This window comes from Chelonus insularis, unplaced genomic scaffold, assembly GCF_013357705.1.
Source record: "Chelonus insularis isolate UGA/USDA-ARS -01 unplaced genomic scaffold, ASM1335770v1 contig_108_pilon, whole genome shotgun sequence".
Lineage (NCBI taxonomy): Eukaryota > Metazoa > Arthropoda > Insecta > Hymenoptera > Braconidae > Chelonus > Chelonus insularis.
In genome coordinates this window covers 34,864-61,020 of record NW_023276348.1, presented here as the reverse complement: position 1 = coordinate 61,020, position 26,157 = coordinate 34,864, and the positions used below count along the sequence as shown (strand labels likewise).

The 26,157-nt window shown below is 31.8% G+C and overlaps 1 protein-coding gene across 3 annotated transcripts in view; it reads right to left on the bottom strand.

Moving 5' to 3' along the window:
* The window catches only part of LOC118064132 (uncharacterized), a 99,007-nt gene extending 74,038 nt beyond the window's left edge, over nt 1–24,969 (bottom strand). For all 3 annotated transcript variants that reach the window (XM_035078589.1, XM_035078668.1, XM_035078742.1), the window contains exon 1: nt 24,838–24,969. In XM_035078589.1, coding sequence (XP_034934480.1) covers nt 24,838–24,922 — 85 coding nt within the window. In that variant the 5' untranslated portion in view covers nt 24,923–24,969. The remainder of the gene's footprint in view (nt 1–24,837) is intronic.
* Between the last annotated feature and the right edge of the window lie 1,188 nt (nt 24,970–26,157).

The window sequence follows — 26,157 nt, the reverse complement described above, 5'->3', positions numbered from 1 at the left end:
CATTAGATCCGACATCGTGACCTAAGTGGTAACGTGCCAGCTTGGCGCACTATGGGTAGCGGGTTCGATTCCCGGCCGAGACAAGACCCATTTATAATATAGTCTTTTCTCTGACCACGATGAGCGGGAGAACTCTCAGAGAGCAGTCAAATGCGTAAGCTATCGTGCTGATGACTGAATAGCACAAAAAAGTGCTATTGCCGCTACGATGCCGTTGGGGAACCAAGCGACACCCCATTGTAGTACAGCCTTGCTGATGCTGAGTCTGAAACCAGGACCCTTGAGGTAACCGGTAGAATCTCCGAGTGTAGGACGATTTCTTGTGGAACTGGGACGACCTCTTAGGTTGACACCAGGCCTATAGATCTTGCCTACCTAAGGCTAAGGAAACCGGGGGACCCATGGGGCTTAGCGAAATCTCCAAAGCAGAAATATAAACGTTCTTTCGTACCACCATATATATATATATTGGAAATCGACAGGGACTGTTTCGGGGCTCAGAAGGGAACCAAGGCAACTTGGGAACCTAGGAAACCTGCAGGCCTAAGACATAAGACGACCGCCTTTACTGTGCAAACAAACCCTATACAATGGCCCCATGGCTGAGTGTAGGGGAAGGCGGGACATTCTAAGACACCTTCCCAAAAAAAAAAAAAAAGTCAAACAATAACATTTTCATTTCAAAATTAAGTCGAAACTGAGTAGACGTTATTGTTCACTACTGAATATAACTTTCGTCAAACATGCATTCTTTACAACAATACGAATTTGTCATAAATAATTGAAAATTGTATTTATCGATGAACTGATGCGTATATCACATGGATTTGGATATTTTCAACAAAATAATATTATAAATGATGAAATATGACTCGTAAAAATTACATATTTCGTCGTGTTAGCACAGACAAAGTGTGCTCAGACCTACTTTTCATAATTTTAATTAGAAAATGTTCAGAATCGTTTTCTGAACATTCCAGAATTTTTTTAGATTTTTTATGATTTTGGAAATATTTTTTCTTTAAATGGTAATTAAAAAGGCGCTCAACGGCATACTCTTTCGAAGCGCCCAAAATGCTCGAGTTTCAGCACGTCTTCGCAGCGCTGTACATTTTTACCTGTCTACAATAGATAGATGCTCTCGCAGACTTTTTTGTAGAGAACCGAATTCTCTGCAAAAAAGATGTTAACTTTTTTTTTCTATCTCTCACCGTTCTCACTACGTAAACGATGAAAGGTGGGAAAACGCAATTTGCCTAACTTTGACACTCGATAAACAATATTAATTATTGTTTCCGAATAATAAAAATCTGCACAAATACTTTTCTGATCATCCTCTACAAGAATATATAACCAAAAAATTTTTATTTTTATTCTATAGTTAATGCACGATAGCATAGTGCTTAAATTTATAGCTACTAGACTATTATTAATAAATTTTTTTTATCCACAAATCAACTATTTTTATAAGAAACTCTGGGACTGTGACTCATAAGATCCTATGAGAATTTATGAGTACGCGACGCCGTTTGATTCTCCATCTGATTCTATACGATTATATGAGAACAATTGTCATCAGATGGAATAAGAACTTATTGGTAACTCATTTTTATTAACATATCAACTTTTTTTGTAAAAAACAATAGGACAATTACTCACAAGATCCTGCTCCAACAAGTGAAATCACGAGCCTACAGAATTCAGAATTTTCCGATTGATACAACTGAATAGGATTATAATAATTATAAAAAAAAGGTGGCGATTTTATAGAAAATAAAGAGTTTCTATAGGAAATGAGAGTAGAGATTTGAATAAAAAATTGAACGATTCAATAATATAATCTGACTTAAAACATTCATCTTTGTTTCTAAATGCCGCAAAAGAATTTAGCAATATTTAATAGGTTGAACTCTTTCAACATCCAATAGTAAATACCTACTGAAAAGCAACATTCCAATAGAGAATACCGTGATGAGAAAATATTCTTTCAGTCACATTTTCATACTTGATGAATTGGTTATCTATATTTTTATTTTTTTTTATTTTTCCTCAATTATATTGATTTAAAATAAGACGTTTAATTTATTTAATTAATTATATTAATATTATATTATTAAATGAATTTAAATTAATTTTATATAATTATTTTAATATAAAAAATTTAATTTTTTTAATAACTTTATTTTTTTATATTGTTTTAAATAATTTTATAGGTTTATTTCCATATATTTTTACTGCTTCAAGACATATATTATTTTCTTTAGTTTATTCTTTTAGAATGTGATTAAGATTTAATTTGTTTGGATTTTTAAAAAATTTTTATTTTATGATAGTTTGTTGAGAAAATCTCAACTTTTGAATTAACCTAACCGTTTAAGGATAGGGATGATTGTGCCGGAACAGAGCAAACGGAAGTCAGGTTTTAAAAAAAATTTATCTTTATTTTTAGCACTAACAGGTACACAATATACACTGAATGACCTTTGATCCCTGAATACAAGAATTGAATGTCATTAAAAATTCACAGAATGTCACGTGTGGTTACTGAATGTTTGAATTGAATGTCCAACAAAATGTTCAACTTGATGTGTTCGGTATTATTGACCTCCTACCCGAGCTCAGTACGCTTCTCAAGTTGATCAAGAATATGATTGTGCACGTGGCGTTAGCCTATCTATGCAATGCAAAATGAATTTATTGTACTTTCTTGAATGTACTATGAATTGTCTTGAATTATTGGTTGATTTCCGTTGTAGACTACAACTTGAATGTTTCTGATGATTCACAATAGCACTAGCACTAATGATTGACTCAAAACTTTAAGATTTGTTAAAAAGGAATGTGGATGACGTGTACACGTGAACGAGAACAGTGAAAAAATGGCGACAGGAACTTCATTAGGCAAAAGGGACACTGAAAATTAGTCAAATGAGTGACTAATTGAGTGAGTTATTTATTTATTTCGTTTATTTTCCTATGTTTTGTTATTAATTAGTAAAATTATAATTATAAAAATCGAATCGTCTGAAATTTTCTCTATCAAAAAATATATTTTGGTTTCTTTTTTTAATAATTATTCGCAGAGTAAGCCCGCACTAGAGTTGTTATAAAATAATAATTTTGCTTCTGAAGACTTACAGTTTCACAGAAAGGGCGGAGCTTAGTCGAACATGTATACCCTGCGTTCGAGTCTAGCTGTATGCATTTTTTTTTTTAATTTTTTGCTTTTTTTATATAAAAAAAGTCATTATAATCAATAATCGTTTGAAATAAGTAATTAAAACATGGTTTTAGATTGGATGAATTAGAAAAGTTAACTGATGCTAGAACAGTCGAGACTTTCGATCGGTGTGAGTGAATCGGCTGACACTAATTAACAGTAACAGTTAACGATTTATTAAACACTAATGTAACAGTAACAGAAAAATAATGATAAGAGAGTCAGTCTGATTATTATATGAGATGAGTTTACTGAAAAACATAGTCCTTGAATTGTCTGTACAGTCTCGAGTTTACTGAAATTTCACATAGAAAGTTCACTGATGAGTAGAAGATCACAGGAAAGTTGTAAGTTTTCCTGTACTGGTCTCTGCGCCAGGAGTCGTCTGGATTTTTTTTGAGTCGTCTGAGTTTCATTGTGTTGGCGTCAGCCACACAGACACAAGCAGTTGTTCGTGTGTGGAGTTTTTGTGTGTGCGTCTGTGCCGCCATCGTTTGCGCTTTTTATAAAAAGGTGCTGATGTGGACTAACGTGAGCTTACTGATGATGTGTAATGAGAGTCAGGCTGCTTAATGAGTTCACAATCATCACTATCGATAGTTGATTGATGAGTTATTCCATTTCTGAGGAATATTCTGGAAAGTTCTCTAGGTTTCACTAGAGAGTTCGACAGCGTGAGTTCTCGGCTAGTACACACGTACCGAGTTGTTTGTTACAACAAGTTGTCTGTGGGTTGGCATCGTCCGATGATGCTTAAGGGTCATCTGAGTACAACCAATACAGACCGTTTTTCCCGAAAACTCTGCATTCTCGGAGCTTCAAGGCCCTTTGAGAAGGGATATATACGTCTAGGAATTAATTAGAGTTGTCTAATTGGCGAAAATGAGTTGGCAGGAGAGATCTTGGTTCATCTAATTATTCGGTGGGGAGAAAAATGTAAGGCCATGGGTAGAATACCTCTGACCAAGTCAGAAGAAATATATTTATAAAAAAAAAATTCTATCAAATTGTTTTTTTCAGTAATTGTTTATAAAAATTGCTTGAAAAAAAATGAAAAAAAATTTTTTATTTCTCTCAGATGGAGTTAGAAAAGTTTGCTGAAGACAGTCTTTTAAAATATTAATAGCTTCAGCCCTTAAATAGGAGCAAAAGTAACGAAAAATGTGTTTTTAATTTTTTAAGGAACGGAAAAAAATTTTTTGGAAAAAATGAGATAGCCATTTTGTAGGACAGAAAAATTCGATCCACTCTTAAAATGGCAATAAAATTTCCAAAGATTATTCAAAAATACAGATGTTCAGAGTTTACAAACAAAAAAGAAAAAAAAACGTACACAGTAGTGTAAAAAATCAAAAAAATTGATTTTTTTAAAAAATTCTAACGCGAAAATGTTCACATTCTTAACATTCCATAATTTTTTGAAATTTTAAAAATAATAATTACTATGTTTTTTTAATTCATTAATTGAAAAGCGCTTAACATCACATTTTGCCGGAACGCCCGAAATGGATAGTTTTAGTGCGCGTTTAGAGCGTTGCACTTTATTACCTGTAATATATGCCTTGGCAGAATTCGATTCTTTACAAAAAAGGTATCTACATTTTTTTCAAAAAAATTAACGGCTCTCGCTGCGTAAGTAGTGAAAAATAGTAAAAATCATTTTCAAACAATGACATTTCGCACAAATGCTCTTCTTATTAATCTTTACGAGAAACCGCGATCAAAAAATTTTTTCAACTCTTTCAAAATCAATGCATACCAGCATAGAGGCTTTTCATACTGCTTTTGGACTATAGGAACGCATCTAATGAATCATTTAATTCCATTTGGTTCTGGTTTATTTACATACAGTTGTCTGCGTCAATCGTTGATTAGTATTTTTGATTTAGTTGATTTGTCGAAAGTTCCGTGAAATTAAAAATTTTCATTCATATCGATGGTTTGTCCGTTTCTAAAAGTTCTAAAAGTAACATCTGGCCTATATTAGGCGGTTAATTAACACTGATTACGGTTTAAGTCCTCTTATTATTACTACTTTTTACGGTCCCGGAAAATCTTCTTTTTATCCAGAATATTTATCTAGATCTGTAAACGAGTATCGAGAGTCACATTCAAGTGGTTTTAAATATAAAAATCGCACATTTAAAGTTGATATAAAGGCAGTTCTTGCTGAAATTGAATACGGTATTTTCTTGCTCATAATAGTCGATGTGATGAATATTTACAAGGAAGAAAAACTTTAGCAAATCGTAGAATTTTTTTGTAATTGAATTCTCAGCTTCGAACTGACGAAATAATTTACCACCAGCTTTTGGTAATCGTCATTCAATTCTTAAAGATGCTGGTCTGAGTATAACAAACGATTTCCCTCCTGAATATATGCACCCTATTTGTTTAGGTGTTATGAAAAAACTTTTACAATCGTGATTAGATCAGTATAAACGTTTACAACACGCCTTGCGACTGCTATATGATGTCGATCATATTTACTGCGACTTTTCAACTTCAATGCCTTCTGATTTTATACGGTAGCCTAGTCCATTGTTTGGAATTAATTATTAGAAAGCCACCGAGTTTTTTTAATTTCTTTTATATCTAAGACCAGTCTTTTTACCATCTTTATTAAACGAAGAGCACAGAATTCATTTTAATTAGTTAAATTGTGCATGTAGAATCTTATGTGACTCTGAACAATGTATCATAAATAATGCATACGTCAATAGTCTAATGGTTGATTTTGTAGCGAGAATAGCTGGAATCTATGACAATGTAAATATAACATATAATAAGCATAATTTATTCCATATTGTTCGTTATTTTAACGAATTTTCAGAAACTAAATTTTTTTATGTAAAACATCTAGCTAAAAAAGGCTTTATAACTATACATGGAGATATAAATATACATGGAGATAAAGCTTATGCTATTCCTAAACTTTATTGAAAATAAGAGGAAAAACTTTAAATTTTCCACCAATCAAAGTTTATTTTGAAGCATAATATTTTATGTTAATATATTAGTAACACTTATAACAAAAAATTTTGCTTATATATAATTATTTATGTAGTATTATTAAAATCATTACAATATTTTCAAAAAGCAAAAAAATAAATCTCGTATTTAACTAAATATTCACGCGTGAATCTCGGTTAAATATGATAAAAATAGTAAGTATGAAACAAAATAAGAACGGGTGAATATGGTTCGTTAAGCGGTTAAAAACTAGTAAAATAAATAAAATAATTTTTATATATCCTGACAAATATAACGGTTGAATAATAGGTAAAAACCAGTTAAATGTTGGTTAAAAAATAAAAATGAATCTCACGCATTTAAGGTAGTTCATTCGCTCCGGGCCGTATTAAAAAAAAAGACCCAGGGCCCTTTGAAATAAAATTAATTTTTTTTATGAAGCACACATACTAGCTTTCTGCATCTTCATTAATTTGTCTTCTATTATTCGAAAAAACAAAAAAAGATTCAAAAAAGAAGGTTAATGCCTGTTTTAGATGAGTGTTTAGACTAAAATTATTAATAATAACTTATTCTTTTAGGAACGGTACGATAAAACTTAAATTTTTTTTTGACAATATTTGTTATAAATGCATTTACATTATACAATGTTTTTACGAAAATTGGAAGAACCGTTTTTGAATGAAAGTTGAAAAACCTAATCTTGTAGTCAGCGGAATTCGTTTCATATTGACATAATAAGGTATTTGATGACTACACGGAAAGAAAAATACAGTAAAAATTCCGATGCTGTCTCCCGTAACCACGTTGTGTTGACAAAAAAAACTGAGCGGTCAATTATTAGTGATGGATGCGGGTTGTGTTTTTTTACTGTGCTGCTTGGGAATATTTGAATGTCATATTTGGTTGTGAACAATAATGTCTACTTAATTTTCAAATGAAATTGTTATTGTTTGGCTTAAAAGTTATTTAAATAGCTAATCTTTTCATTTTTTTTCTTAGTTATTTTGTTATAAAAAAAAACCGGCTCGACTGAATTTGTTCAAATTTCACTCAGGTCTTCTTTATAATAATATCTTTCGAATTAATTTTGGTTGAAGTCGATATCTTAATCCGTTCTTGAGATATCGAAAACGAAAAAAAATGCTGACGTCCGGACATACATACATACATACACACACACATTATTCTAAAAATGAGTCAGTATGCTTGCAAATATTTTGAAACGTGGAGATTTAATGAAAATTCAAATTTCACCAATCGACCCAATTTCAATAACTTTCTAATGGGAAGTTAAAAATAAAAATAAATTTTATTTTGTATTTAAAAAATTGCAATTAGTTTATTTAGATTAACATAAAAATTGCTACGAAATATTGGGTGCAAAATTTACCTGGTATGTATTGCCATTAAATGATATAAATCATTTTGTATTAACGTTAGATATAGTCAAATTCACGTTTGGGTACTTGTTTACATTTTTCTGTATTCACGATGTCGAATGTGTATGTGCATGGCTATGAAATTAGCCAGATTGATTCTGGTGTGACTCGTGAGAGTCAGTTAAGTTTTGTACGAGCATCTAAGCGTGTCTAGTAAACGAATTAGCATTAATTAGTATTTTCAATAAAGTTTGTCTTTTTACTATATACTGGCTTCTGTCTTACACTGAATCTAACAACAACTAAAATAGATATATCTAAATATAAGTACATTTTGAGAACATGAATGGAATTATTGTGAATGGAAATAAATTTGAATATAAAAATAAAAGATTTAATTTATAAAAGTTTTATTCTTTCAATTGAAAAGCATTCATAAATCCTCTTGATCCTTCACTTTGTTAAACAATCAAGTACTTTATTTCCTATTTTTTGAATTTTTAGTTTGAATTCCAAATTTAAAATTTTCCGACAAATTTTGACGATTTAAACAAGAAATTTTACCGTGCTCATCGTTAATTTTTACAGTGCTGACTCCTTAAAAATTCTTTTTTTGGCCTGATAATTTTTGATGGGCTTAAAAGTCCCTTCGCGGTTACGGCGGAACACAGTAATTCTTACTGAAGATTTGAGATAATTATCCCGGAATATATCTTTTGGTGTATGCCTACTCTCGCGACTATAATTTATTTATAACAGTATGTTATTGTTATAAATAATTTAAGAACATCAAATTGCGTTGATTTGAGATTTTTCCTGGTAATATGCTTTTTTTTCTCACACTTGATTGCTTCATTTTTACAAGCTGAATATTTCACAGTTTTTAATTTTTTAATTATTATTATAATTTGTTTTTTTATCACAAATGACAGTTCCCTATTATATATCGATTATTTCTTATCAGCAGAACTCCATTTTTACATTTGGTTCATCAAAATTTTATGTTTTCTCTTCAGCTAATGTGAAAAGTTTCAAGGAAAAAGACCATTTTTGAAGGAACGTTTCAGAAGCGCATTTTCGTTGTTACATGGAGTAATCTTTCGGGAGTGTTTATGGGTTTTTCAGAAATGAGGTTGATTTGTAAAATGTATTGAAATGAGTTCACATATATGTTTCTATACTAACTATATTTTTCAATACTATATATTTACATTCAAAAAAAATTGTTCATTGGTTCAAGTTATTATTTACTATTTATTTGTTTATGATACATTTTTAAATTATAATTACATTTTTTACAATTTTTCAGAAACCTATAAATATGATGAATAGATGGAATGATTCAATTTCAATCAGCTTCCCAGCAGTTTGAAAGTTTTATCGCATATATGAGTCGTTCAGATGATATTAAAAATGCCGGCTTTATAAAAGAACTCCTAGGTATAAATCTTCATTCATTGGCTCCGGATACTCGATGTACGTACGAATGAATGTTTGCTCATAGTACTGTTCATTTGCAAACAAATCATATTATCGGTGAATATGTTAATGAATCATATCCGGCAAATACCATCAATAATTTGGAAAACAAAAATAGATTATTAAAAAAATCTATTGAATGTCGCAGAACCCCAAAACTTTTACACCAATATATGGCCCTCTATTTTTATCGAAGGACATATTTGAATAAGTATAAGGGTGATCTGGGTTCTTAAATCATGCAATTTCTTCTTCATATTAAAAAAAGTATATCCGGAAGTAGTGGATGGAAACTTGGAGAAAGGGATAACAATTGAAGAAACTGATCCACTATGTTTTGCATTATCTTAAGAGGAAAAGTTATTACCTCTAGCGAAAGTAATAAGATTAGAAGATGGTTCGGCTGATGAAGAGAACGACATTGACACAACGATAGAAAACGATTCTGATCTAGAATACAAGGGTGAGGATGTTTTTTTAAAACTAATCAGTCTCAACACAACAGGAGGGGTTTGGAGTCGTAAAATACATTGAGAGTGACGAGCCGAGGGGTCCTCTTTTGTTGTGTATAGAACAATTAGACAATACCTTACCGTGGTACGGTATCGATATTGCGATATACGATATTAAACAGTGATCAATTGTTTGTAGACGATTAGGAGCATGCATCGATCCTACTATGACACCTTCATACATTTTAAATGACGGTATGGCTATTAGTGGTGAATAACCTTGAGCTCCATTTCTTCTTTCATTATGATCTAAAACATCTTCTATGTCGGCTAATAAGTCATCGTTTTAGTTTTTGTAGTTCATGAACGAAAGGACATAATAAATAATTCATTAATGGATGCTTCTTATTAATATAAATTTCTGTAAGTAACATATGCTTCATTCGTAGACGAGATGTGAGTTCATTAAACATTGCATAAATGGGCCAAGCAGATACATTATTTCGACAGTTTTAAGCAAATTCTGCTGTAAAAACTCAAATCCTACAATTATTGACGTTTTTTCATAATTTATAACCATGACAGACTCTTATACACAAACTATAATCGCGAGAGTAGGTATGGAGTCATCAGATACTTTAAGATACTTATCATGTCAATATTAAACGAATTCCGCTGGAAAAACTTTGAGTCGCGAGAGTAGTTATAAAATCAATTATTAGCTACAAGAATCAATTTTTTCTTTAATTGAAATTTAACTTTAACCGGTTTTTACCCAATATTCAACCGTTATATTTGTCAGGATATAAAAAAATTATTTTAGTTATTCCACTAGTTTTTAACCGCTTTACAACCGAAATTGAAGTGCGAATATTTAGTTAAATACGATATTTATTAATTTCCCATTAGAAAGTTATTGAAATTGGGTCGATTGGTGAAATTTGAATTTTCATTAAATCTCCACGTTTCAAAATATTTGCAAGCATACTGACTCATTTTTAGAATAATGTGTGTGTGTATGTATGTATGTATGTATGTCCGGACGTCAGCATTTTTTTTCGTTTTCGATATCTCAAGAACGGATTAAGATATCGACTTCAACCAAAATTTATCCAAAATATATTAAGATTTAATTGTTTTAAACAGAAAGAGTGAGTTTCCATTCATGTCATAAGGTTGGTAACTTTTTTTTAGTAAAAAAAAAAATTACGCATTAGAAGAATTCAAATATGATGCATAGATCCCGTTTTAAATTGTTTATTACAAATTTTATTGTTATAAACGAAAAAAATGTTTTTATTCATTTTATACGGTTGGTAATATTTTTTTAGTACAAGAAAAAATTATGCATTGAAAGTACTTATATATATAGCATGGATCAATATTTTTATTGTTTATAACAATTTAAAACTTTTTATTTAAATATTACCATGATCAATAATTGTTTGTTAGCGACAATGTTTAATTATTATGGACACAATTCCATATTAAAAAAAAGATCGAGGACGTACGCTATACGGATCCGGTGGTTAAACGTCAATTCGCTCAAATAATTGGAAAAAAATGGAAGAAATTAATGAAGATTTTACAACACCAACATCTTATGCATAGAAGCTGTACTGAAGTAAAAGTCTGAAATATTTTGAAAAATTAGCATAACATGAGACAAATGAGAACATAAAACAACAATATTCAGTGTTCATAATTAATAAATGCCTCTAAAACTAACAGAAAAAAGCGTTGCTTTATTTGAAATTATTTTTACTGTTGACAACTGGTATTTACAACCGGGCTCTGCGTCGATATTACAATATTACCTATGAATTTGTAATTAAAAACTATACGCTCGTATTCATTGTTTAATAATAAACTAACCTTTAATTGCAAAAACATTGTGAAATTTTAAGTAGCACAGTATGCCCTTATATACAATAACTATTAACTAAAATTAAATTGATTATTAATTAGCAGATTCCCGCGACTTCGTCCGCGAATAAGCCAATTTCAGAAACCTATTGCTGTGTGATAAGATTAATGAGAAAAAAATATACGCGTAAGAATTGAAAAAAAAGGAAATGATTCGAATTCTATCGTAAGACTCAATTTCTGTTCCTTTACAACAAATTATATGTTACAAACGAAAAAAGTCGGTTAATAATCATTTTACATGGTTTGTAACTTTATTTCAGTGGAAGAAGAAATTACGCGGTGGAAGAACTCAAAAATATTGAAAAAATCCCTTCCTCTATTGTTTATAACAAATTCTATTGTTATAAACGAAAGGAGGATGCTTCCATACATTTCACATGGTTTGTAACTTTATTTCAGTGAAAAAAAAGTACGCGTTGGGAGAACTCAAATATCATGCGTAGATCCCGTTTTAAATTGTTTATAACAGATTTAATTGTTATAAACAAAAAAAGTGAGTTTCCATTCATGTCATACGGTTGGTAACTTTTTTTTAGTAGAAAAAAAAAATTACGCGTTGGAAGAATTCAAATATATTGCATAGATTTCTATTTTTATTGTTTATAACAATTTAAAATTTGTTATTTAAATATTACCATGATCAATAATCATTTGTTATTAACAATGTTCAATTATTATAAACACAATTCCACATGATCAACAATCATTATTGACTGTTATATTGTCTTCAATGCTGTTTTTACCATTTCAATACAAGTTTAACAATTTTTTATTGCTTATTCTGTTTTTTAAAAATTTTTTCTTCTATGAAATATCGTTATCATTTTCCTATACAGTTATTACAAACATTTAATATTCATATTTTCTAAAAGATCTCGTAATTTTGTCTAAAAAATGATATAATTTATAAATTTCAAAATTCAGGTAGTTCACCATTTTTTTCAGTTTTTTGATTCTGCATAAGAAACTACTGAACCAATTTTGCTGAAAACCTAATCAGTTCTAAGTTGCGCAATTACGTGTCGAATGGAGTTGGTTCCACGTCGATATCATTTTTTGTTCTCGAGATAATCGAAGCGATAAATAATTCCGAACGCACATACGTACATACGTACATACACACACACACACAGACGTTCACTGGAAAACGGTCGTATTCGACTCTGGGGACCTTAAAACGTGGATATATGTCAAAATTCGGGATTCGCAAAATCGGACCCATTACTATAACTTCCCACTGGGAAGTTGATAATAAATAAATGAAAAGATTAACTATTTAAAATATTTTTAAGCATAAGAATAGCAATTTTATTCGGAAATGAAGTCAATATTGACTAGACATTATTATTCGTTACCAAATACGACCTTCACCAATTACATATTGTTTGTAACAATACGAATTTGTTAGAAACAATTAAAAATTGTATTTATTGATTAACTAATGCGTTTATCATACAGAATATTCAGTCCTTGTTTTCCTGTCTTGAGAAAGTTATTTTATTTAAGTACTTATCCTTAAAGGGCATAACTCTGGAAATGAGTCTACTTCTAATGACGGTATTATTTGGGACGTGACATTCTCGCGCCTTTAGAAAGGCATGAGGATACGTGCATCTAGCTCAAGACCTTGCCACATATCACTACGAGTTCAAATTCATTTGTCCGAAAGCACCTGGTTCTACATGTCTTTTTTCGTCTTTGCAGCCTCAGGTGCGGGCTTGGATTTCGGTCGCCCGTAGTACCAGTTTTATCCGCTTTGGTCGGCGGCCCTAATTGTTTATGGTATGAGCGGAGCACCATTATATTGTCAACAGCTGAAAGAATGAATGATTAGTATTAGGCGTTTCCTGAAATATGTAAAAGTTTGTATTAGAGATTGTTGAGTACCTGAAAGTGAAGTACAGTAAAAAAAGTAAAAGAAAGACCGAACAAGCAGAAAAGTAGAGAATGGAGAATAAAGTCCCTATTTGTTTGATTCACAGCGTTTCATAACTCGCTCCATGTCGGGGACGCATAAGCGACCACCGGCAGGAAGCACCCCCTACATATAGTTAAACAAGTATGGTAATTGAGTCCCTAACGCATTCGCGAAAGGCGTTCTAGCACAGTGGGCCAAGCATAGAACCCTGAGGGCACCCACGCGTAGCCACTTTTGTGACTGAGCCAGTTTCCCGTGATAGGCTAGCTGTACGATCTGTGGAGTAATTTTGCAATAGATATTTTTAGAGCAGTTTCGTGACTTTAGTCCTTCGAGGACTAAAGGCCACCATACATTATCAAACGCGCCTGAAATATCGAAACACAATGTAACCACGTTACGTGGACTCTTGCCCTGCTCTTCGCACTGTCAGTATCGCATCTACCATTGATCGCCCTTCCATAAATCCATATTGGTGATCTGAGATCTTTCCTTGTTTAAGGACGCTAGTTGAAAGACGAATTTTTATAAGTCTTTCGAAGATTTTGCCTAGTACTGATAGAAGACATATAGGTCGATATGATTTGGGGTCTGCTACATCTTTGTCGGAACTCTTTAGGAGCATACGAATTGTTCCCTCCTTCCAAGCTCGAGGAAAGACGCCTTGGGACAAGCATTCGTTGAAAAATGTTAGAAATTTTTCTGGGAGGTACGCAATTGCACGTTTAACAACCTCCACTTCCAGCAAGTCTAGCCCTAGAGCTTTTCCATTCTTTAGCGTTCGGACGACTTGCTTGAGTTCTTCTTTATTGAATGTGCTGGGCAGGTCGAAAGCGTTTATCTTTATCTTGCTATGTTCGACTGTATCCATTTCTGGATGGTCGTCGACCACGTGTACTGCCAGCAATCGCTTGGCTGTTTCCTGAAAGTTCAGGCTCCCATTACCCTCTTTATACAGAATATCATACAGAATTTTGCGAAACTGAAGAATTCCCTAGTTATAATGATAAAATTAATGATACGGTAAAACAAACAAGCGATGGGAAAACGTTTGTGCGTAGCGACAATTGTTGCGATAAGTTTTCATTCAACGTTCACTTTCCAAAGTATACATTGCACTTTATAAAAATTCAATCAACTTCATTCTGCTCGTAAGGGCATGCTTCAAAGAACGCCGCCAAATACAGCTATTGATTTTGAATGATCGAAAAGAAATTATAGAACGCCTAAAAGATACTACATGCGGCAATAAAAATTTTGACCCTCCAAAAAAAAAACAATTCAAAACTATAGAACATATTAAGGATCTTTAATTGGAGCAAAGTTTAAATAGAAGTACGACTCGGAAATCTGCAAGTTGAAATTATGATTTATTTATTAACAAGTGAATAGATTGGAAACAGCATCTATTTTCAAATAAAAAGTAATATCAAATATTTCCTCGTTATTACGCCAGGTAGCATTGACTGTACAAAACAATGAAGAAAATGCAGTTGGCACTATCTAGTGGCGTCAGTGGCAAGTGGCAATATCTTCTGGCGTCCGCCAAAATAGTAAATCTAGCCCAATATTTACGACATCAATGACTATTTTTCATCTTTAATCTTTGTGATGAATAAATCGAATAATTATGAAATGTGTATTATTGAATGGTAATTCTAAACATTTCTTTCTAATGTTTTCTAATGAAATACCGGCACTAATTTTAGAGTTACAAATATTTAATGTTAGATAATTAAGCATTTTTGAGCATTGACCAGGATCGTTGTCGTCATGGGGAGCTAAATATCTATGCAATGAATTTGCTCTACGCCAACAACAACATCTTAAAATTATGTAGATTATTATTAATACGCACACAATGTAGCCAATATAAGTGAATATGGATATCTTATAGTCTATTACCTTATGTCTACTAAGGTCATCTATCATATTAGAAAGTGTTGATAGTTTATGACTGGTCATTTCGAGATTGTTTAGGTTGACATCAACTTTAGGTAGTTGTTTTATTATTGGGAGGTTTTTAAGAGTTAAATTTTGAATTTCGCAACAATCGTCGGTTGTTATATTGAAAGGTAGGGTTTTTACTGTGTAGTTACTAGTGAATGAGCCTTCTGTTCCAAGCATAGTTGATGATGTATAAGCTTTGCAGTGTGATGATAGTTCAAATATTCCTGTCCCTTGAAAATTTACATCAGTTATTTCTGAATTTCGACAAGAAATTGATATTAAAGTTGTCTTAGGTAACACGTACATCCAAATGTTTTTATTAATCAATTTATACCATTTTTCATCTACGATGTTAACAATTCTAGTATCGCATGTTTTCGGAATGCTTTTGATGGGAGATAATAATTCTATTTCCCATGGAATTGGTGGAAAAATAGTGTAAATCGAATAGGAGAATTTACATATATAGAAGGATGCTTCGGTATACTTACAATGGGATAAATCTTCTACTAGGGAGTATTGTGTTTTAGTTTGCGATAAAATTAAGTATTTGTGTGAAGGTTGGATAAAAAGATAGTTACTTGAATGTTGTAAGGAAGGAAATGGTATAATATTATAAAGTACGTATCGAGTGTCTCTTACGAGTGGTATATTAATTATAAATACTAGTCTATAATTGGAGAAATAAGCTTGAAGTGTAACTAGATTAAGGAGAGAATGAGCATGGGAGATATCAAGCATATATGGGTAGTGGCAACCTGGAGGTAGTTGAACGACAGTTTCTCCTTAATTCTGAAATTAATTGGGTAGGATTAATGATTCTAGGGTGTAGGACATTATTTTTTGCAAATAGTATGGTTTCCATGAGGGTGTTTAGTTTGTCGCGAATTTCGTTATATAATAGGAATAAATAAGAGAGATGACTTTCAACTGTTTCTTTGACTTCGTAATGCTCTATTTGTAAGGAGTAGTTTAACATATATTGATGGATTGTTTCCAAATTATCATTTAATATTTTCTGACTTTTTTGAAAATTTGTGATAGTTTCGTTGAAGTTTGTAATTGTAGTACTGACTACTTGAACTTGTGCTTTTAATAATTGGGTGAGTTGGTGTTCGTCTTCTTGGACTTGATTGATTAGTTTATCATAATACTCGGCGTCATTGTTATCAAGGTTTCCGGTAATTGTTTTGAATATGGTACCTATTCCATTGAACCACCCTCTTTTAACGCGGTTAGAACCCAATAAATTTTAAGTTCGAATTCTAACTTTCTAAGCTCTGGAGCAGAGTGTTCTAACAGCAGTAATTTTGTACGGCATGAAAATATTGGACTTGACTTGCAGAGTGTTTGAGTGCGACTAAGGGCTGATTCTACTAAAGATATTTTTTGATCGATATTGTTTAGATCGAGATGGGTTTTTAATTTCCATGAGTTATCGTAGAGTGCCAATTTTCCTAATTCGTCGTAGTATATGCCTGAACAATGTGTTATTGAGTGGATTTTGTAATGACCCAATGCCACGAGTAGGAAGCTGGAACAAATTGTATTATTTTCTTAGATAAGCAGGTCTGATTCTATTGGTATGTACTGTTACGTTTTTATTTTTTATCTTAAGGGTAGCGTTGACTGGCGAATTAACTTTAATTATCTTGTAAGGGCCATCGCAGCGAGCAGATAACTTCTTGCATTTGGAGAATTGTTCGTTAGTCAAGTAGACTTGATCTCCTTCTTTATATGATGTCGATTTTGAATTCTTGTCGTAATAGCCTTTACTGTTTTCTTTACTATTGATTAGGTTTTCGCGAGCGATTTCACGTGATCTTTGTAGTTTGAATGTCAGATCGTCAACGTAATCATCGTATGTGTATTTAAATTGTGGAGGTTTAGTTATTGCGCTTGGTAATACAGGGTTGTGTCCATAGAGTAATTCATGAGGAGTGAATTTAGTTGAAGTGTGAATCGTCGTATTGTATGAGAACATTGCAAAATCGATTCAATCATCCCAATCCGTTTGATTTTCATTAATAAAGTGTTTATGATAGTCCGCAAGAGTGACATGACTTCTCTCTAACGCACCATTGGTTTGTGGATGATAGGCGGTGGTTTGGATTTGTTTAATTTTAAAAAGTTTTACAATTTCTTTCAAGAGAGATGAGGTGAAATCTTTACCTTGATCGGTTAAGATTTCTTCAGGTTGTCCGTATTTGCAAATAAATTGAGAAGTGAGTTTTTTAGCTATTGTCCTTGAATCATGTTGTGGGATAGCGTATGCTTGCGAGAACTTGCTGAGGTCGTCCTGAAGTGTTAGGATATATTTATTACCGGATTCTGTTGGCGTTAATGGTCCTACGATATCGAGATAGATTCTTTGAAAAGGTTTGGTTGAGGTGGTAGTGATTACCATTGGGTTTTTATTTGTCCTACGATCCACTTTATTTCTTTGACAAGATTCGCACGTTTTTATAAAGGTTTTGATATCATTTTTCATATTCGGCCATTTGTAAAATTTCTTAATTCTTTTATATGTTTTATGGAATCCAGTATGACCCGCAATAGGTGAGGAGTGATATTCTTTTAAGATATCATCTATTTCTTCAGATTTTGGTTCAACTGCGCTACTTGAATATAATTTGATTCTTATGTGACAATCTTTAAATATGTATCGAATTTTATCCCAACGAAGGGTTTCGAATTCGCTGAGGGGCTTAGGAATAATTATAGAAGTTTTACTTTCTTTTATTAGGGTATGTTTAAGATTAAGAAGGCTTTTAAAACATCCTTAAGGTCTGCTTTGTCCCACGGTTGATGTTTTATGATGAGGTAATAAATGTTGATACTTTCGTGAGGAAGGGAAATTACTTCGTGTATTTTAGGGTTTATTGTTTTTAATTTATTGAAATGATTAGTTGTATCGAACAAGTTATTTTTAAAATTAAGGTGTTCAGATGTGAATATTATATAATTATCATCTATTACTTTTAGAGGTTCATCATACTCGACTATTTGATTTGAAGTGATTATTTTAGTTTCTAGGGCAATCAGGAAGTTTTCATATGAACAATTGGTTTGGAGTGAATTGATGTTAACAAAATTTGATGAGGAAGGATTTTGGTCATTCGGTAGAATGATTCGACTTAATGCATCTGCATTTTGATTTCTTTTCCCTGACTTGTACTGTATCTCATAGTCGTATTCTTCCAGTTTTAGTCTCCATCTTAGGAGTCTGGAACTAGGGTCTTTGACACTAAATAGCCATGTTAAAAGACGGTGGTCGGTAATGATTCGGAATCTCCGACCTAGGAGGTAAGATCGAAAATGTTTTACTGCCCATACTATTGCTAATAGTTCACGTTCAATTGTTGAATAATTTATTTCAGCGGAATTTAGAGTTCTACTAGCATAAGCGATTGGTAAATCTGCTTTGATTTTCTTTTGATCAATGGGCGTTTCTCGTTCTTGTGATAAAACGGAGCCTATTGCAAAGTTGCTAGCATCGGTAGTTAAAATAAATTCCTGAGTGAAATCTGGGTAGATTAGTATTGGGTCAGACATTAATTTGGTTTTTATGATTTCGAATGCTTGTTGTTGAGTGCTGGACCATTGAAAGTCGACATTTTTCTTCAAGAGACTTGTTAGAGGTTTAATGATGTTGCTAAAGTTTTCAATGAACCTTCGATAATATCCAGCTAAATCGAGGAATGATTGTATATCGGTACGATTTTTGGGAACAGGGAAATTTGAAATAGCTGTTATTTTTGATGGGTCTGGTTGTACTCCAGCTTCTGAAATTCTATGACCTAAGTACATGACTTCTTTTCGAAGAAACTCACATTTGTCTGGTTGAAGTTTGAGATTGTGTTTTGCTAGGTGACTAAATACTTCTCTTAAGCGTTTGTCGTGGATTTCTAATGAATCTGCAAATATTATTATGTCGTCTAGATATACTAGACAACGAAAACCTTGGATTCCTGCTAAAACGATGTTCATCAGCCTCTGAAAGGTAGCAGAGGCATTCTTTAGACCAAAAGGCATTCTAACGAACTCATAATGACCTTGAGGAGTTGAAAATGCTGTTTTAGCAGCATCCTCCTTTCTCATCGGGATTTGATGAAATCCTGAAACTAGGTCTAGAGTCGTAAAGTATTTAGATTTACCGAGTTGGTCCAAGATCTCTGTTATATTCGGTAAAGAGTACGCATCGCCAATAGTTTTTTCGTTGAGTTTTCGGTAGTCTATTACGACGCGCCATTTCTGTTTACCTGAGGCATCTCTTTTTTTTGGCACTACCCAAACTGGGGCGTTCCAAGGAGACTCTGATGATTTTATGATACAGTCTTTCTTCATTTTCTCTACCTGTTTTTCTACTTCCTCTTTATGAATTTCGGGAAACCTATATGCTTTTACGTTGATTGGTTCTTCGTCGATTGTGGGAATTCTGTGCTCTAACGTATCAGTTAAAGTCAGCTTATCATCTTCGAGGCTGAATATGGAGTTAAAATCTTTGCAAGCACTAGTTATACTATTCTTTTCTTCAGGGTTCAAATGCGATACGCGCAAGTTTTCTTGTAGTATTTTTAGTCTATGAGATTGATAATTTTTTAACGAATTAGTGTTGGCTTGGACGTTCAGTATTCTAACTACATCTTCTGTAATCGGTTCGATATTTATTTCAAGGTTTCTGTTAAGTAGATAGTCGTTTTCGATAGTATTAAGGATAGTTGTTTTTGCGTATCCGTTTGCATCAATCTTTACTATGCTGCCGGATATGTATACACCTTTCTAAATTTCTGTGATGTCTATTATACCTTCTTTTACCTGAGTATTGTTTATTTTAATAGGTACAATGGTTTCTGTCCTGGCGTTAACTCTGTGAATTTCAACTGGTTCTGTGTTGAGGTTTCTGTCAGTTAAGGTTTTTGTTGAATTTAGTTTTAGGTGTTTTTTTTGTTTGAATAAGAGCCGTTCTTGAAATAAAGTTTATTATCAGTATTGTCTATCTTAGTTTTGAGTTGTGTAAGGATATCGTTTCCAAGTATTCCAGAAAAGGAGATAGGAAAGGAGTCTTTGACAACATGAAATATAACTGGGTATTTGAATTCATCTACAATTAAGTCTAAATGGCAATATCCTAACGTGTCGAAATTTTCATTTGAGAGTCCGTTGATTTTTAGTTTTGTATCTTCATAGCAGGGAGTGTCTTCATGCAATTGAGAAATTTTTATAATTGATATGTCAGCACCGCAATCAAGTAGTAGGTTTACTGGGTTTTCTAATGCTTGAAGAATTTTAGCGTTTACCGAGGTAGTGATACCCCTAATAAAATTTATTTTTATTGTTCTGCCTGAAGGGCTCGAATGCTCCGAGGTACGGCAGCTACCGGAGCATCGTCCAAGTTTAAAGTGTGGATTTCGGGGTCAGAGAAATGTACGTCAGCATCTATGTTGTTAATCCGTTGATTTGGTCTGTAATTATTCTGTGACGTGGAAGGGTTAGAGTGATTTTGAGGTGTAGGGAGGTTAGGGTGAGTTTGGCGGGTTATGCCCGTACTGATTTCGTGGTGAAATGGGATTAGCGTAATTTTGGTTTTGTTTAGCATTATTATACTCTCTTCTCCTGCATTCAGAAATGACATGTCCCGTTTTTTTGCAGTAGTTACAAACTTTTCCTTCATTTGTTTGAAGTTGGCGAATGTTCGGTTCGTTTTTAATTTTTATATTCCGTGGTAAATTGTTAGGTTTGAGTTTAAAGCATTCGAATGTACTATGTCCCATACGATCGCAATGATCACAATATTTAGTTTCTTTGGAACTAACATTTTGAAATTTGACCATCTCGTTACGCGATTTTAACTCGCACTCTTCGGCTAGACCGTACTGGATAGCATCTTCAAGAGATTCAGGTTTTTGCGTTTTTACGACTAAAGACATATCTTTATGTAAACCTAACACAAATACATTCATGGCTTGTTTTTGTAGTAATTTTACGCACGCTGCTCGATCTGTTTCATTTAGGTCTGATTGAAGGCTACTACATAATTTGATATAGCAATTCTCTACCTTGGTTGCATAAGACAAGATATCTTCTTTTGGACCTTGTCTACAAGAAGATAGTTCTAACTGCCATTGAGCATGAGATCTTTTTCAGAGTAAGCATCAAGAAGATATGTTTTGAGGGATTCCCAGTTAGGGAATGTTCTGTTACGAATAAGCGCACGTGCATTTCCAGATATTTTAGTTTGGATTATGATGAATAATGTCGCTTTTTTAGGTTCCTCTATTATGCTTAAAGCCTTATCGCAATTATCGCAAAATTCAAAAAGAGTTGATTTATCTCCATTGAAAGAACTTAATAGTCTAGCCGCGATCTCGATCGACACAGTCATTTTTGGATCTGAATTTAGTATTATAGAGATAATATAATCGAACTAATGAAATAAGATATCCATAAACAATTTTGACTTACAGAAGTAGAATGTTGATCATAGTGGAGATGTTGAAATGATGAAGCTGCTTGGTGATTGAGACCGGTGATCCTGTTAGGTGTTGGAGAAAATGGCTTAGTACAGCAGGCAGTACAGTTGTGGTCAGCAATTCGACAGCGGTGGTGATGATGGTTGTCTCTCGAACTTGAATTACGATGATTTTGGAGATTCGCTTGGTTACTTGAAGACTTTTAATGTTTGTAGATTTGAAAAGAATTTTGATGATTTAGATTTTGATTTCACTTGAATAGCTGTAGATTTGGAGAGAGTTTTGATGATTTAGATTTTGATTTCACTTGAATAGTTGTAGATTTGGAGAGAGTTTTGATGATTTAGATTTTGATTTCACTTGAATAGTTGTAGGTTCTTGAAGATTCAGCTTCCGTGATTTGTACTTTGATTCTTACTTTTGGATCCTTCTCGACCAGCAGACACACTGTATTTTCGAGAGATGATCCCACTTCTGACACCAATGTTATAAAATCAATTTTCCAACATAGAAGGTGAATAGGGTTGAACAATTTATTGTAGACTTAGTAATACAACGTACAGGTTGACTTATCGTCTAAGAGTGAGTGTAGCTAAGGGAAGAAGGATTTTTATAACAGGGCCAGTTAAGGAAAGGGTAGGCGTCTTGTGACGTAGAGGGTTTTTCTTGAAGTGAAACGGTGGAAAATCAGGAATTTGGAAAGTTAGAGAAATCGAGTCTCTCAGGGAGATTTTGAAGAGATAAAGTTTTATTACAGGATGAAGAAAAAAAGGGTTGTGAGGAATTTTTGGAAAGTATGAATTCTTACTTATTTTATCTTAGCTTACGTACAATATATTTCTTAGTCTAAGTTGAGGGTTTATTACATGTGTAATGGTTATATTCCATTTAATAAGTTGATAGCCGAGCGGGTAAAGTTACCGGTTCAAGTTATGCAAATTAATGGTCGTAGGTTTCAAATCCCCCTGGGTACAATTTTCAATTATTTAATTTTCCGCGGAAATTTCATCAATTATAATCAATTAATAATATTTCTCATGTAATAGTCATAAAAAAAGAATTGTCTAAATATTTCTTGTTTTTAATAACAAAACTGTAATATTACGATAACATAACAGTTATATTATTGTAACATAATAGCAACATAACAATGTTATGTTGTTGAACGGGAAGTAGTAAGCGATATTAGACAAACGGTCAACATAATTCAATAAATATTATTATTAGTAGAATATGGTCTAATCGAAATAATATTATTATTAACTTATTGTATTATCATAAAAGTATCAAAGTTTTTTCAAGAAATTAAAACGAAAACATAATAAATTTAATATAATTGGATTGAATAATATGTCTACTCATTATTAAAAAATTCATGCAATTTATACAGAACTTAAAATAGGCTTTAATCTGAGACCGAAATTTTCAAGGAAAAACATGAATTCGCGAAGAAATTAGAAACATATGATCCAATGTATTTAGATAGAGGAATCAGACAGCTTTCTGATTTGAATCCAACTTAACACGTAATGGGTCCGATTTTACGAATCCTGAATTTTGAGATATCTCTACGTTCCAAGACCTTCAGAGTCGAATACAATAGTTTTTAATTTAGAATTTTTTTTGCAGAATCAAGCAACTGGGAAGAAAGCTCAATCTAATCATCTATTCCCTGGGAGTTAGTAGTGTGGACCTTTCGGTTCGCACCAAGACCACCAGAGAGCACTGATATTTTTTAAGGAAAATCTAAATTATCAAAAAATTCCGTTTGTTCCAAATTTGGAATGGATTGAATAGGATTATTTAAGAATGTTTTTCCATTAATTAAGATTTTTTTCATTAAATATACTGTATTGGTATTTTTTAATTTTTAATATATAATAGAAGAATCCAGGAGTAAAAGGATGATACACATAATCGTATAATTGAAATTGAAGTTACGTACTCAGAGTGATGCAAATTATTCATAATTAGTCATTTGAAGGACCATGAGGGATTAAAATTTCAAACTATATTTTTATTTTTTTTCTGCAGCTTTTTTTTCTGGACAGTATCTTTTTTTTGTTTTTCTATCTTATTATCATTTCATTGATACTTTGACAAATGAATAATTGTCTAAATGTTTCACATTGTTCAAGTGTTTCTTCTTTTACATGGATTATCCTCTATATTTTGAATGTAAATAAACTAGCATTATTAATAAAACTGTTGTATTAAATAAAACATAATTTTCGTTTGTGATCAAACATTCCAAATAGTTTTTATTTTGGTTGAAAAATTGACACCTTTAAAGAAAGCAGCTCTACAAATTACAAGTTGCACTTTCTGAATGCAAAAGCAAAAAGTAGTGAAAGTATCGACGCACCCTTTCGATGTATGCAACTTAAAATTGTCCAATTCGAAACACTTAAATATGAATAGGAAAAAAAATATATTTTCCAAAAATTTCCAAATCAATTCTGCTCAGTCTCACCAGCGGAACAAAATTTGGAACTCATCCAGAATGAAGTTTTTTTACACGGGTTATTATCAAATATTTTGATAGATGTTAACGACTAGCATGTTCGTTGGATAATACTACCGATGATTTGATTATTAATTATTATTATCAATAACAATGTTTTGATTAATGAAATTTAATAAAAAGTTAAATTAAAATAAATCCAAACAATTAATCCATCAGTTTAATGTATGTATTAGAATATTTCCTTTCTGCAGCAGCATCTGACGTCTGACGTTAATCTTACGTTAGGAAACCAAAAAGACAAGCAACATACGTAAGTCTGACGACAGCCTGTTTCCTAATGGCTACAAGAGTATCATTTTTGTATAATTTTCATATTACAAAATGTTAAAAATTATTCTAACTGATTAATATTAATAATTTTTAACTGATTATATTTCTAATGTCCAAAATTTTTTAATTTTATTTCATCAATCGTGTTATATCTATAATTCATAACTTATTTGGTTATGATAATGATTAATAACTTTATGACTGTCTGTAATGGTCATAAAGTAATGATCATAAATATCGCATTTTTACGACTAAATTTACAACCTCTCACTTCTTTCGCAGCATGCTTTATCTGGACGCTGCTTCGTTTTACAAGTTGTACACTACCTTTTCTGACAAAGTCTGCCATCTCACCAAACTAACAATAAATGAACACTAATTGAAGAAGAGAATCTTCTTATCATTCAATAAGATTATTTTTGATACACAAAACACTCACGTAATCGTATATAAATGATCTATATAAATGACACATCTCGTTATCATCTTTTTTTACCATACAAAAATGAACTGCAAAATAATTTTTTTTATAAACAAGTAATTTTGTTGACGTCTACAAAATTAGTTTCAATTTCAATAATTGAAGAATAATATAAAAAACATCTATCTACTTTGATGTTGTAAGCGAAAGATAAAAATCCATAAAGCTTTATAGTAGTTATAATTTACAAAACTATGAAAATCTATCAATCATATACTGAAAATCATTTCAATGAAGCATGATTCGTTGAATAAAAGTCATACCTCATAATGGAATATAGAACATATTTTTTTAATACTTATGAGCATTATCTTTATTTTCTCTATTGCATAAAAATTGTATTGAGACAAAAAGGTATTTATATTTTTATTAAATCTTGCACTGAGTGTCTAAATGTGGTTTTTTGAGAAAACATGTTTTAAATTGATTTTGACAGAACCATTGTAACTGTGGTTAGTCATACAAACAATATCGAGATCAGTATAGGAGAATGAATAAACATGCACTAAGCTTAACAAGTCTTGATAAATAAGTACCTAAGTCTGATTGGCCTTGTCAAGTGACGTATATCAATCAAAATATATATTTTGTACTAAATACATATATAACCATTTTTTAATGCTACATAACAAAAATTTTTTTGTATTTTTATACTGAGATTGTATTTATTTTAAAATAATAGTAACTCGTAAGCTAGTACATATCTATACACTGCTTTTTTATTTAATTTCACTTATGTAAAAACTTATTTTTGATATAACATTAATGATTTTCTTATTGATTTTTCGAAAGTAAATCAAATCTTTCGATTAAAGATAAATAAAAATAAGAGAAATATAATAACAATTATAATTGTAATTGATTCAAATGCAATGTATCAACAGGTATGTTACAATTTACTATTGTGAAAACAAAAATTTCTTCGAATACATTTATTTATATTGAATAAATATACTAATTAACTAAATAAAACAAGCCAAGATTAATCATTAGTACCCTAGTTTGATATGACTTAATTTTTAAAACTTATTTCTACGTTGAATTGAAGGTTTAATGAATCTGTAAAATATAAAATATGTATCTTCATATAGTGAATAATTTTT